This window comes from Jaculus jaculus, chromosome 7 (genome assembly GCF_020740685.1).
Source record: "Jaculus jaculus isolate mJacJac1 chromosome 7, mJacJac1.mat.Y.cur, whole genome shotgun sequence".
In the NCBI taxonomy this organism is placed as follows: domain Eukaryota; kingdom Metazoa; phylum Chordata; class Mammalia; order Rodentia; family Dipodidae; genus Jaculus; species Jaculus jaculus.
The window spans coordinates 109,325,992-109,341,156 of record NC_059108.1 but is presented as its reverse complement, the minus strand read 5'-3'; the positions used below and the strand labels follow the sequence as shown (position 1 = coordinate 109,341,156).

Here is a 15,165-nt window from a genome sequence, read left to right as displayed (position 1 = left end):
CAAGGCTTCTAGTCAACTGGGGTCTTGTGATGTAACACATCTCTATCATGTGCCCTTTTATGCACAGCCTTTTCACTCACCATAGCTCAGGATCACAAGTTTCCAATGCAGGGACTCTCAAATTCACCAGGGATTCAAATCAGCATCCTCCCATGCCCCGGGGCCCTGCCTGAATGGCCTGGAGGGTGTCTAGGAAGACTGGGTCTGTAGCTAGTGTCTTAGTGGCTCTCCAAGTAGAGGATCATAGACTCATGGTGTCCCAAACAACAGGGACCCCCATGTCATACGTGAATCCTGCCCCCAGTCAAGTGTCTGGAACCGACACCTGGAACACACGCTGTGGAAACCCATCTGATCTGATCGCTGGGCGGCAGCAGCAGAGTTCACTCCCAAGTGGGCTTGTCAACAAGGCATGAAATCTTTTAAGCAGCGATAAAATGTTACTTGGAGTAACAGACTAAATGTGTACTTCCCATAAAGGAAACAGATGCCTTAAATGAAGAAAAAAAAATGACAGCTTAATTTTCTCCCGAGGATGTGTCATCTCTTAAGGATCTAAACTGAGGACAAAAGCAAAAGACCAGCCAGGTGTGGTGGTGCACGCCTTTAATCCCAGCACTCAGGAGGTAGAAGTAGGAGGACTGCGGTGAGTTCGAAGGCAGCCTGAGACTACATGGTGAGTTCCAGGCCAACCTGGGCTAGAGTGAGAGACCTTGAAAAACCAAAATAATAAATAAATAAATGAAATATACATGTACACACACACACACACACACACACACACACAAACACACACGCAAAAAGATGCTGATCACACTGGAAACACAGTGTGTTATCAATAGCTTGTTACCCATGCTCATCCTGGCTTCAGTCAGATGACATTGAGGATGTTCAGGGAGTAATACCCAATTAAGGGCCCCAGTAACAGTCCCATTAGGGGAAGATGTGCAGGCCCTCTGAGGCTGTGTGGCAGAGGGTCTCAAGGCTAGAAAGGAGAGAATATGGTTCTCCTCCATGCTCCCTCTCATTTGTTGGTGATGTTCGAGTGTCCAACTGCACACCCACGCCTATAACAACTGGACACAAGGCAAGCGTTCCTGCCCGACTGACAAGGCAGCGCCCGGACTCTGATTTTGATAACCCTAACCAGCCTGATCTTCAAGACGCACAATGCAGCTATGTTAGCCACGATACCTTGTAGAGGCCAGTCCAGACTCGTGGCTCATAGGAAGGCTCGGGATATGGATAGGAATAGTCTGACTCCCTGAATGCACTTTGCGAAGTTCCTCTACTCAACACTCAGTTCCTTCTGACCACATGGACGAGCCTTTTGGAGTGGTCTCTACGTGTTCCTCACATCTGCTACTCAATGGTGACCTTTAGGCCCAACAGCAGCACAAATTCAATGACTTCAGGATCTCACAACCTCATCCCCTCTCTGTTTTGGAGTCAGTTTGAAGAACAACTGAGTTTCAAAGTGCCAAAGGAATAAATAAGTAGCTCACGTTGTAGGTGTCCTTCCAGATGTCAGTATGTATATAGCATCTTATGGTGGCACACAGATTCTGAGAAGATGCAATGTTGACACCTCCTCGGAGATGTCAGCTTATGTCCTTAGCGCCAAGACATGAGGATCCCTTACAGATAGGAGCTGGCAGCTGAGGGGCGCTGAGTGGCACTTCCTAGCTAACAGACATCCAGAGCGAGGTCACGCCTGGCTCCAGGGACTTATGGATTTGAAGTCCAGTGCCTATAAAGTAGCATTGCATTGTGAGGGACCCACTAATGGCTGACATCTCATTACAGCCACCTCCTCTGGTAGCCCAGTACCTTGGGGGCTCTGGCAGGAAAGGGGCTCCAGACTCCCAGACATTAGCTGTCACCCCATTCAAGTGCACCCCATGACCAGCTTCCCAGGGAGTGTCTCTGTTACCCCATAGACTATCCCCAGGCTGTGGGAAATTATCTAAATGCTCTCGTTCTTTCTCAAACTAAAATAGTAAGCCTTAAACCACACTTTCCCTGCCAGAGCTGAATGTAACCACACCCTCCCTCCATCTTGACATGAACTCACTCAACTAGACATGTCACCAGACCCTTTGCTTGTCCATGACAAAGGTCCTTCTAAGCTACCAGCAGATGGGAACCACACAGTGTCCTTTGCATTGAGTCACCTGGGGCTGCCAAGGAGCAAAAATGGAAAGGAAACTGTGGTTCAGGGTGCCCAGGGAGGGTGTGCAGGGTGGCAGAAGATGGAGAAGAGTCAACCCATTGCTTTAGGGCTGGTGCAAACCCATCAGAATACTTTCACATGGGTCAAAGAGGCCGCTAAAGGACTCATTATTTTGGATCCAACTGACTTGAGGTGAAGTGGAAGGTATGTTTTCCTTCCATGTATAAAAGTCTCAATGTGTGGTCGTGGGAGAGGATGCAGAGTTCCTTTTTTTTTTTTTTTTCCTTTAGAAGCTTAAATCTTCCTCTGATCCATCTACCCCAGCCCACCCACAAATCTCTTCCTCCAATGTATGGACTCGGTGTGAGCATGAATCCACACCCTTGATAGCTGAGTCTTACCACAACGCTACAGACAGACTTATAGGTCTCATCCTGGAGATCTTCCCGACCCCCTAGAGGAAACGCCTGGTTCCAGCTCTGAGCTAGGTGCCCACTGTTCCTCCTTTGAATGCCAAGGCAACCTGGGGGGCGGGGGAATCTCGCCAGTGGTTTTATCATCATGCGTGAGAAAACTTATTGTTAAAATTTGGATGTAAAATGTCTTCCCAGGCTCATGTGCTCTAACACTTAGCTGGTGACAATTCATTTGGGAAGCTGTAGACCCTTTGGGAGGTGGGTTGCTGGGGTGGAGGCTTCATGTGTCATAACCCCATCTGTCTGCTTCCTGACCCACTACTGACAGGGGATCAGGCCACCTCACTTCCTGTCTGGGGACAGGAGCCACTCCTGCACCATGAACACTGCCATTTGTCCCCCTCCATGACACTATGAGCTGAAACAGTTCTTCCTCTCCAGAGCTGCTTCGGGGGCTGGAGAGATGGCTTAACAATTAAGGTGCTTGCTTGCGAAGCTTAAGGACCCAGGTTCGATTCCCCTGTACCCACGTAAGCCAGATGCACAATGGGTTTGGGGTTTGTTTGCAGTGGCTGGAGGCCTTAGCATACCCATCATCATCATCATCATCTTTTCTCTCTCTCTCTCTCTCTCTGTGTGTATGCCTCTCTCTTATAAATAAAATAAAAATAATTTTAAACTATTTTTTTAAAAGTTGCTTTTGTTCAGGCATTTGGTCACAGTCATGAAATAAGTAACTATACGTCCACTTTCTATTTGTTTCACCCAGCACCCTTCCACCGTCAACCACCTAGCTAAGGACAAGGCCTAATGCTCAGTAAATAAGTATGGTCAATGGGGTGTTTTGGCCTTTTGTCTTTCTTCCGAGGCGAAACAAGTGTGGAGTTAGGATTGGGACTAGCAGAGGGTCAGTTGGGCTCACGGAGGTATGGCCTTGTCCCTTCCTAAATTAAATATACAAGGAAAACCTTTAGTATAGGTTCCAGTCCTCGCCAGGCAAGGCCTGGTTGTTCTGAGGAGATCATTAAGGAGAAATAGTCCCCCCCCACCCTTTTCTTTTTCAGTGTGAAGTCCAGGACACTGAAACGGCTCGTATTTCAGAGGATGACACGTCTGAATTCCCAACCTGGGCAGCTGACCATTGTGCTCACGGTGACAGAGGGGCTTTGGCTAGGGCCATGGGGTACACGGGTTCATGCTGTGTACAGAAGACTCTGTAAAGAAGAAAAGGGGCTTTGGGGGCGCGGGGACGGAGGTGCTGTGATGGAACCCCTGAGAGAGAATGTGAACTGTATGTGAAGGGTGGGTAGCATTGGACCACAGGAATGGTGGGACCCCGAGAACGTTAAGCCACCGTGTGTTGGCTGAGAGGGTGAGGGGGAAGGCAGGGAGGAGGACCAGGCCACTGTGATGAACACTTCCTCCCCTAATGGCCGGTTAGACTTCTGGCTGCCAACAAGTAAGTGTGAGGAAGCTTGGAGGCCTCTAGCCATCTCGTTCTTATGTCAAATTCCAACAAAAGACCTTACTTCCATTTATATCTGGTCCCAAGTTTTCTGTATACCTTGTCTCTGTAAGTCTTTGGGAGGGGGGAGCCCAAGAAGAAATAGGATGCCTCAGTCTGTGTCCCTTGGCAATAGCCACCAGCCTAGACATGTGCATGAGTCTGTGGGCTCTTACATGAAGACTGTGCTCCAAGTGTCTGGTAGGTACCCTCAGTCTGCCTCTGTCTCTTTCCATATGGCAAATATAGGCTTTGTAAAAACCATAAATTTGGGCTGGAGAGATGGCTTAGCGGTTAAGGCATTTGCCTACAAAGCCAAAGGATCTCGGTTTGATTCTCCAGGACCCATGTAAGCCAGATGTACAAGGGGGCGCATGCGTCTGGAATTTGTTTGCAGTGGCTGGAGGCCCTGGTGTGCCCATTCTCTCTCTCTCTCTCCCTCCCTCTCAAATAAATAAATAAATCATATTTTTTCAAAAAAAAAACCCCATAAATTCAAACAGACAGCCCAACAGCCATCAACACTTCCCTGCTACCAACACATATTCATCACTTTTGTATATTTTCCCAATCTCTTTCTCCTCCAGTATTCCTTCACTAAAAGGGAAAATGTTTCTCCATATGGTGCTATCAAGGCTCCAAACCTCCCAGGGTAGAGTAGCGGGGCTGGATGTTAGCCATCCTACGTTGTAGTCCCTGGGATTCTTCTAGAATTGGAAGTCCTCTCAGGCATCCCTCCCTCCGCCCCCACATCAGCGTGGTTGGTCTGATGAACATTTAACCCCTAAGTAACATGCCAGCTTTGAGGCGACCACAGCCTAGTTCTGTCCGAGTTATTATTAATGGTCCTGTGCTCGTCAAAAACAAGTTGTTGGAGACCAAATGGATCACATCATAGAAATTCTGAGATGCATTTCTAAGCAATGAGTGAAACAGTTTGGTAAAACCGGTTGCTACTCACCTCATGAATGAGACACTTGTCTATGAGCTGTAAATAGGAACTTATATTTTCCTCGTCAGGTCTGGAGACCAGGAGCTGTGTGCACACTGTGAATGAGGAGAAGAAGATGAATCAGAATAATGCATGCCTTTCCTCCTTCTGATGTCCTTCAGGCCCAAGACCTTATGAGGCTTGTTGCCTGTGGCATTACATAAGGTTCACAGAGAATGCCAGGAGGCTCCTCATTCCACTGCAGTCAAACGCTCGGTCATCCCAGGAACCTCTGAGCCAGAAGACCCTTGGGTTAGCTCCACTCACACCGTTCTATAGGAAGCCTTCCACCACAAGCCGAGACAGACACTTGGTGAGAAGACAAGCTACAGTCTCAGGCTTTATTTATTTATTTACTTATTTTGCAGGTGACTCTGTATAAGGGGGCTTCAAGTCCTCTGTTGCTGTGGGCGAGAAGCCCCCACGATTTTATGAATGAACTGCACACCCTCTTCCAGGTGGAGAGGCAGTGGAGTCTGTGTGTGGAGGAGAGAGGCTGGCTCCTCTGTTCAGCGATGAGGTGTGTGGGTGTGCACGGGAGTGGAAACCTGCCACTCAGCCATCGCAGGGTTCTTTTCTCAAAGTGGTGCACACATTTACCCACACACAGCTTCACCTGCACACCCACGGGTGTGCCAGGAAAGACAGGGTAGAGTTAGTCTGTGGGTAGAGGGCGATGCAGCACACGGTCTCTTCTCGTGGTTTTGTTCAGTGGCTAACTCTGTCCCATTATAGAGGCCACCCAGACTCTGACTTTGGGCACTGGGATGAAAGGAGTCAGCCAGAGAGAGGATCTTGCACTTGGACACAAGCTTGAAACCTGGCCATCCTCCTAGATTCCTCTGCCTTCCTAACCACCACACCACAGAAGCCCACTGGCATCACGTCTCTGCACACAGCGTAACAGAAGCTTGGAAATTATCTATGAAGACATTGTGAAATAATTCCTGGTTTATACACACAGTGGGACAGTATGCAATCTTTATAGTATAATGGGATGGTGCTACTTGTATTAACAGAAATATTCCAAGTATGTAATGTTTGTGGAAACACTGCCATGTTTCAGGAAAGCATCTAAGACCGGTGAGAATAAGAATGGACAGTCTCATCTTGCACATGATGATAAGGGTCCTGAAAGGAAATCTCAGACATAGCGGTGACCGTCCCTTAGCAGGAGGTGGTGGCGTCTACAGAGAGGGAGAGTTGATTTTCACTTTCTATTGTTTAATTTCAATGATGTGCTGTGCTGAGCATGAACTGTGTTATAGTTTTTTGTTTTCTTCTTTTTCTTGTTTCTTGGTTTTTCGAGGTAGAGTTTCGCCCTAGTCTAGGCTGACCTGAATTCACTATGTAGTCTCAGGGTGGCCTTGAACTCATGGCAATCCTCCTACTTCTAGAAGTCTCCCAAGTGCTGGGATTAAAGGTGTGCACCACCACACTCAGCTCTTTATTATTATGTAGAAACTTTGCATAGACACTTCATAGGTTGGGTATTATAGCTTCTTAAACAGTAGTTAGGATTTAATTTTTTAAAATGTTTTTATTTGTATGCAGAGAGAGAGAGGGAGAGAGAGACAGACAGACAAAGAAAGGGGGGGGGAGAGGGAGAGAGAGAGAATGAGCGCTCCAGGGCTTCTAGCTATTGCAAATAAGCTCCAGATGTATATGCCACTTTGTGCATCTGACTTTGCATGGGTTCTGGGGATTCAAACCCAGATCCTTAGGCTTTGCAGGCAAGCACTCTCCATCTCTCCAGCCCAGCAGTTATAATTTAAACAGAAGCCATGCTGAGAAGTGAGGGCCTTCTGAGTGCTGATCCCACTGTGGACTGGAGGCTGGACCACATGTCAGCAGCCTACTATAGGGGGCTAGTCAGTGTTGTGCATTTCCCAGAATCCAATGCAGAAGAGGGGCAGAGGGCAGGAAGAATGCCCTGGCCTCTGGCACCCTGCCTATAGGGAAAGCTGTGAGTCCCCTTCTATACTAGAGTTCTAATGAATTTAAGTCCTTCTAGAAGATTTAAATTTGAGATAGTGTTTCTTTTCTTTTTCTTTTTTTTTTTTCGAGGTAGGGTCTCACTCTGGTCCAGGCTGACCTGGAATTAACTGTCATTTCAGGGTGGCCTTGAACTCATGGCAATCCTCCTACTTCTGCCTCCCAAGTGCTGGGATTAAAGGCATGTGCCACCACGCCCGGCGAGATAGTGTTTCTTACTTCAACATATGTCCATTTCTATGTATGAAAACCTGGTTCTTTAAAATGGCCTCGAATATTGGAAAATAAAGGATAACAAATGGTTTTCTCTTTCTAAAGGAAAAGCTCTAACATTCACCACATTTTTTTTTTCAATAATAAGGACTTCTTGTGAAACATCTCATCAAGCACAAATTATTCAACAGGCGGACATTTTCAAGGGGGTTGGCCTAAGCGTGTGAGGCTGGGAGATGGAAGAGGATAGTTCAGGCAGAGACGGTCCCATGGCCTAGAGTCCTGCTGGGCTCTAACCTGTTCTGTAAGCCTATGCACACAGTCGGGTTATGAGCTAACTGTAAGCACCAGCGCCATCCCTTGGCAGCACCAGGTACTTGCCAGCTAGGTCCTACGGGGTTTCCAGTGACTAGTGAAGGTGTTTTGACAGTGTTAGATTAATGGGGATTCAGTCACCTGACTGCAATGAAGTGTAAAGGGGCTGTGGGGCCCATTAGAGGGGTACCGCCCCCCAGCCCATGGGCCTCCCGATCTAATTGAGGACTTGGCTGACATTTGGAAGCGCGGAGTCAGAACACAAGTGAAGAAGAAAATGGTTTGAGGGAAGGAGTGTTTCGGGCCCAGCTGTTGCACAGATGTGCAGGTTGTGCCCGGCGCTCGCATACTGTGAGGGGAGGGCCTGCAGCGGCGCGCACACCCACATGTTCTAGTTCTCTCGGATCCAGATACAGGGACCATCTACACAAAGGCTCAGGGGCAAGAAAATGCCTAAGTTTCTGAGAACTCAGATATTAAACCCGTCTGAAGCTGAATGGAGGTGGCGAGGGCAAGGGCTAAGTGACTTTGGGTTTGGGCGTTATCAACTAAGAGCAAAGGGAGCCATCCCGTCGCGCAGAACTTAGATCTGCTCTCCCTTGAGCTAACGAGGATTAGTGGTAAGTGGGCGGGTAGGTGGGGGAGAAGCTGGGGGGTCCGTGTCTGTGTGTGTGTGTGTGTGTGTGTGTGTGTGTGCGTGCGTGTGTGGCGCGTTGGTTTTCTCATCTGTGAAATTGGGTGTTGGGGGTCGGGGGAATGAAGCTGTCTGGCGGAGCAGAGAAGACGGTGTCTGGGATTTGGGAACTGCTAAGCATAAGAGCTCCTGTGAGGTGGCTCAAAGTTGAGGTGAGGGTGTAAACCCAGGAAACCAAATACCCATGCTGACTTCCAAGTCATGTCTGAGGGAACTTCTGGGGTGAAAGGGCAGCCCCTTTTAGCTCTGCACCAGGCAGTCTCTGCAGCAGCTGTCTACAGCACCAAGCCCTTGTTGATCTGGACAGAGGGCCCATGCCCAGGGAGGGGTTTGGTCCTTCAGTGGTCGTTTTCAGTTCCCTCTCCCACACCCTAAGATCACAGCCCAGTGGGGGCTCTGCTGGCCTCCCAGCGTCCCCAGAAGGATCAAGAGGCTGGAGTTGAGACTCCCAACTGCACCACAGAGAGAGAATGCCAGCCATCCAGACAGGGGGTATCCCCCTGGTTCTGCCCGGGGAGCCTCAGAGGGGAGAATACCTTTGCCCATGACGCGGGTGAACTGCCCCGGGAGGTCCCCCTCAGGCAGCGGGGCGACAGCCAGCTCCCCATCGCAGCTGCTCAGCTGGTGCGGCTGCAGGCCTCCGCTGGCCCCGGCCGAGGCGCTGGCCGCCACCGTCGGGCCGCTGCTGTCTTTGCAGTCTGGGCTCGGGCCCTCGGGGCCCAGCAGCGAGGGCTCCCGACGGCGAGCCTCCGGGGTGGCGCTCGGGGAGCTGTAAGCCTTGATGGGCGTCAGGATCATCTGGTGCAGCTCCTGGAGGGGGATGCGCAGGCTGCCTCCCTCGATGATGTCCTGGAGGCGGAGAAGGAGAGGACCCAGGTGAGTTTAGGAGATGGCTTCCCACCTGCACGCTGGACAGGGGCTCCCGGGGCTCCTGGCTCTGAACATTTTCCCCCTCGTTGTCCTTGCTGTTCTGTTTTGAGGCCCAGGCTAACCTGGAGCTCACTCTGTAGCTCAAGCTGGCCTGGAACCCCTGGCTAAAACTCACTCATTTTAATTTTGTCCTTGTAGAAAACTTGGAATATAGGTTTGTGGAGTGAAAATGCCACTATGGAGAAGGTGATCCCCAACGAGCCAAGGTTGGTGATCTTCCCTGCCTTCCGGCATGCATTTTATTTATTTATTTTTTTAATATATTTTTTTAAATTTTTATTTATTTATTTGAGAGTGACAGACACAGAGAGAAGGACAGATAGAGGGAGAAAGAGAGAATGGGCGCGCCAGGGCTTCCAGCCTCTGCAAACGAACTCCAGACGCGTGCGCCCCCTTGTGCATCTGGCTAACGTGGGACCTGGGGAACCGAGCCTTGAACCGGGGTCCTTAGGCTTCACAGGCAAGCGTTTAACCGCTAAGCCATCTCCAGCCCCCGGCATGCATTTTACACTCACACATTTTAGAAATGGTATTAAGGCCATCCTGAGATTACATAGCAAATTCCAGGTCAGTCTGAGCTACAGTGAAACCCTACCTTAAAAAAAAAAAAAGATATAACAAAGTTAGGGCATAGGGTGATTTGTATTCTGTGTATGGTTATTTATTTATTTAAGAGAGAGGGGCAGCTAGGAGGGAGGGAGGGAGGGATGGAGGGAAAGAGAGAGAGAGAGAGGGGAGGGGGAGAGAATGAATGGCATGCCAGGGCCTCAATGAAAAGGAACTCCAGACACATGTGCCACCTTGTGCAGCTGGCTTTACCTGCATTACTGGGGAAGTGAATCTGAGTCCTTTAGCTTTGCAGGCAGACAACCATCTTAACCACTGTCATCTCTACAGCCCTTGTGTGTGATTTTTTTTTTTTTTATTAGATAAAGGAACCCTATGCATATCCTCACTCAGCCCACAGTGACTATGGCCATTGGGTCACATTCCTGAGGTCACCTGAGTACCCACATCGAGAAGCAGCAGGGAGACATTCTGAACTAGAACTTAATCTGGCGCTCTCCACTAGCTGTGGAAATCAACTCTGCATGTTAACAGGTCTCTAATGATAGTTCATGCCCAAAATATAACCCTTCATTATAAACACAACGGCAAAATGAAGCTGACTAACCACTAACACGCCGACTCAAAGCTGCCAGGTGCGGGGGCTTGTTTGAAGGCAGGTAACCAGAAGTCAGGCCCGTGGCGGTAGCACAGAGAACTAACTCAACTTAAGAACTAGGGAAGGATGGGCTGGAGAGATGGCTTAGCGGTTAAGCCCTTGCCTGTGAAGCCTAAGGACCCCGGTTCGAGGCTCGGTTCCCCAGGTCCCACGTTAGCCGGGTGCACGCGTCTGGAGTTCATTTGCAGAGGCTGGAAGCCCTGGCGCGCCCATTCTCTCTCTCTCTCCCTCTATCTGTCTTTCTCTCTGTGTCTGTCGCTCTCAAATAAATAAATAAATAAAAATTAAAAAAAAAAAAAAGAACTAGGGAAGGAACAAGCAGGAAGACCTGGCCTTCTAGTTCTGGGGGGGGGGTGTGACTCAATGCCTTTCCTGGGCATGTGTGATAATAACGAGGTGCAAACCATCTTGAGAGAGAGCTTGGGGAAGCCACAACGACCTCAGGATTTTTTTTTTTTAATTAATTAATTAATTTATTTTTTATTTATTTGAAAGCAACAGACACAGAGAGAAAGACAGGTAGAGGGAAAGAGAGAGAATGGGCGCGCCAGGGCTTCCAGCCACTGCAAACGAACTCCAGACGCGTGCGCCCCCTTGTGCGTCTGGCTAACGTGGGACCTGGGGAACCGAGCCTCGAACTGGGGTTCTTAGGCTTCACAGGCAAGCGCTTAAACGCTAAGCCATCTCTCCAGCCCTCAGGATGTTTTTGACATGTCCTTGGTCTCATCCTCCCCTCTGTGTCATGATAATTTGGACTTCTCACATAATCTACAGGACTCCTGCCTCTTCTTAAATCCATCCTCCCTCCTTGTCCACCCGCCAATCAGAGGCTTGATAAAAAGCAGGGCACTGTTTTGCACTGAGAATATAAAGCAAGTCATCCCCTTCATACTAAGAGGTTTATGGCTCCTGGGCCCCATAGGGTGTGGAGACAGGGTCTGGGGTAACAGAGAAGTGGGAGGGACCCCTGACTGGGGTGTGTGTGTGTGTGTGTTTCAGGAAATTACCACTGAAGAGCACGAGGGAATGAGAGAATGGAGTGGAAAGGTGCCCAGAGATGCGGATGAAGTCCCTTCCAGAGCCATGAAGCACTCTGCTAAGGACCTGGGCTCACCTGAGTTTGATGTTCTTAAAAGAAGCCCTTGTCCTGATGACCTCTAGAGGAGGTTTGCTGCAGGGCCAGACGCACCATGTGCAGGAAATGCTTTTTTTGGACATAGCAAATATGCCTTGCTAACATATAAAGTATTATTACTTTGGAAATATTTATTACTCAGTACCATTAAATTTAACTACTATTTCTCTGCAGAGGTTGCTAGAACGGGGCCTCCGAGGTAACCTCAAGAGGCCTGAAGACAAAGCTTATAAGAGAGGCAGCTTTTCTTTGAGTGGAAATAAATAGAACTCAGGTGAGTGAGTGTGTGTATAGATGCATGCATGGGTGCAGGTGTGTTTGTATGTGTGTGCAAGCGCTTCCTATCTCCTTTTTCCACATCAAGGATTTAGCATCAGAAAATGGTTCTGTTTTACAATCAGGGAGCTGAAAAGGATGATATATAACAGCAAATGAAAAAAAAAAAGCACATTTTTTTTTCTTGTTAACTATAAATGTTTTTTTAAAAGTCTTTCCTAGAAATCTGCATTTCTGAAGGTTCTTTTCTCTCCAACAGCTTGAGAAGCTTATAATTCCATACTCATGTCCTCACTGCACATTCATACTTCTGGAGCCTAGGTTTTTACTACTGTCCCCTCCCATTCTCCTGAAACCTTTTCCCATCATAGCTGCAGTGGCCACGACCAATGTGGGGTACAGTATATGTTCCCCACTGTGCATGAGATACCCACTGCGCCTGCTAGCGTCACCTGCTTCCCTTTCCAGATCCTTGGGGCAGGCCTCGTGGCTCAGACTCTGTTATCACAGGTTCTTTCATATCATATAGCACGCCTTTGGGGCTTATCATCACTCAGTACACACTCCTGGGGACACCCACTACAAACAAACATAGCCCTCCCTCCCTCCAGCTGGGTCATTCACATCCTGTTGCATTTGAGACTCCGGATCTGCTCTTTGGACAGCAATTTTCCATTTCCACTTAGGTGTCCCACAGGTGCCTCACAAACCAACTCCCTTTCTCCTTCCTAAGTCCTCCTGTGTTTCTGTCCCCAAATGCTGCTATATCCAAGGCCAAACCTGACAACTGCCAGACTCCCTCTATATGACTTTTCTCATCTCATCTTTCTCCACCGTTGCTTCTGTTTGGGTTCAAGGTCCCATAAGACCTGCCATGGTTTCCTCATGAGCCCTCCAGCAGCATCTGGATCCTGTACAGGTTTTTTCAGAAGATCCACTCATTGGCCTCGGTGATGACACCCATCATCCTGGATTGTGAGATCAGCAGCTCTCCCATGTCTTTCCCAATTCCAAGATACCCATGGACAGGAGACATGTCTCACTCACAGTTAGCCTCCAAGGACAGGCGAAGTGAGTCCAAGCATCTGCTTAGCAAGCATTCAACAACTTAATGGAAGAACTTGGAGCGTGGAGCCCAGGCAGCTCCTTCTGATTATGAACTAGCTATGGGTGGGGTCCCAGTTGTCTCCTTAGAAATGTGGGCTCTATGTGAGGTAATAATGCTGGAGGCCATAGAGGCATAGTGGTGGCATTTCTAACAGAATCATCAGCCCAGGGTTGTAAGGATGTCTGATCTCAGACTGTCACTGTGTCAGTGTTATAGGTGACCAGCACCTCCTTTCCTCAGAGAGAGAGGCATAGGGTGCTGGGGAAGAGAGATGAGAGCCTGGGGCTCAGTCCTCAGGGGGATGCTTGAGTAACACCTCCTTAGCTGCAAGCCATTGGCTTTTGAAGGGACAACATAGCTCTCAATATATTGGAACACTCAGGGTTTTTTGTTTTTGTTTTTCGAGGTAGGGTCTTATTCTAGCTCAGGCTGATCTAGAATTCACTATGTAGTCTCAGAGTGGCCTTGAACTCATGGTGATCCTCTTACCTCTGCTTCCCGAGTGCTGGGATCAAAGGTGTGTGTCACCATGCCCTGCTAAGATTTTTTTTAAAGTCTTATTTATTTGCAAGCAGAGAGCGACAGAGAGAAGAGAGACACAGACAGAATGTGTGCACCAGGACGTCTAGCCACTGCAAATGAACTCCAGATGCATGTGCCACTCTGTGCTTCTGGCTTTATGTGGGTCCTGGGAAGTTGAACCTGGGTCCTTTGGCTTTGCAGGCAAGTGCCTTCACCGTTAAGCCCTGTCTCCAGTCCACACTCAGGTGTTCTGTCTCAGCTCAATCAGATCGTCTGTCAGCCATGGCCTTCCCCTTTCCACGAGAGTCAAGGTGAATACACAGTGGCCTTCCTCTTGGCTGCCAGTAGTCATCCCACACATCTCAGAGGCTCTACACTAAACCAAAGGCACATCAGTCCCTCCCTCCCTGTTCTAGCTTGCTGCCCAGTGTTGCACCCACCGATGCTGGTCGAGGAGTGAAGGGGCTAAAACAACAGGGAGCTGGGTTTTCCACATTCATAGAAGGTATGAGTGAACTGCTAAAGGACACTCTAGAAATACGAAAGGGAAAAGCTTACAATCTAATCCTCATGCAAAACACTTTCTGTGCTTTCTAGCAGATAAGGAGCAAATTGGCCTTTTGAATGTTCTCCAAAAGAGAACAGTGTTTTAGATGAAAAATGTCCATAATCACTCTGTAAGACAAGCTGCTTGGCAAAGGAGCTAGCGTAAATTCAAGAACAAACAACCCTCAGGTTCCGCTGGAGAGCTTGCGTGTGATGTGTAATTCCCTTCGGCGAAGAACATGCTTTCATCATGGATTTGCATGTGGGTAGTTCCTACTCGTTTATCCATCTGGAGGCTTTAAACCAAATTCTCCTTGGGCCAGAGAGACAGCTTAGTGGTTAAGGTGCTTGCCTGTGAAGCCTAAGAACCTGGGTTTGATTCTCCAGAACCCATGTAAGCCAGGTGCACATATATCTGGAGTTCGTTTGCAATGGATGGAGGCCCTGATGTGCCCATTCTCTCTATAGTTGTGCCTCTTTCTTTTTCAAATAATAACTAACTAACTAAATAAAATATTTTAGAACAAAATAAAATAAATTCTCCTAATAAATATCCATAACAGTTATGTGGTATGCATCAAGTATAACTTAATATGATATATATGCAATTAGAAAAACATTTGCCTTTATGAATAACCTCCACCTTAAGATGCCTGCTTTAGTCCTAACTTGCTGAAGGCCTATCTTAATATGTTGTCCCCACCCCAAAGGCTCACTGGCATTACTAAGGTTTCCATTCACACTGCAGCTTACAAAATTCCCTGTGCAGCTCTTCGCCCAAGACACAAGACACAAACTCCAGGGATATAGGCCATAGATGTGTGGAATTGGGCCTATTTGCCTTTAGATGGTATCATACAGTCAGTCACCTAGTCCTAAAATTGACATTGTAACAAGAATGATATTCAGATACAAGATGAGTCCTAAAATTGACATTGTAACAAGAATGATATTCAGATACAAGATGAAAATCAACAATAGGCAGCTGGTAACTGTCTTCAACATCAGAATCAACATGTAACACCACAAACAGGGGTTTTTGTTAGTTTTCAGCCCCTCCGTTTTTGTTTCCATGTAGAAAACCAGAACCAAAAATAATTCATAATTGACCTGTCACTCTAG

The 15,165-nt window shown here is 48.1% G+C and overlaps 1 protein-coding gene across 3 annotated transcripts in view; it reads right to left on the bottom strand.

The window, feature by feature from the left end:
- Positions 1 to 15,165, bottom strand: part of Samd4a (sterile alpha motif domain containing 4A) — a 251,393-nt gene that overhangs the window by 25,449 nt on the left and 210,779 nt on the right. For all 3 annotated transcript variants that reach the window (XM_045154100.1, XM_045154101.1, XM_004649204.2), the window contains 2 exons: positions 8,838 to 9,150; positions 5,055 to 5,140 (listed from right to left, as the gene is read on the bottom strand). In XM_045154100.1, the coding sequence (XP_045010035.1) occupies positions 5,055 to 5,140; positions 8,838 to 9,150 (399 nt within the window). The remainder of the gene's footprint in view (positions 1 to 5,054; positions 5,141 to 8,837; positions 9,151 to 15,165) is intronic.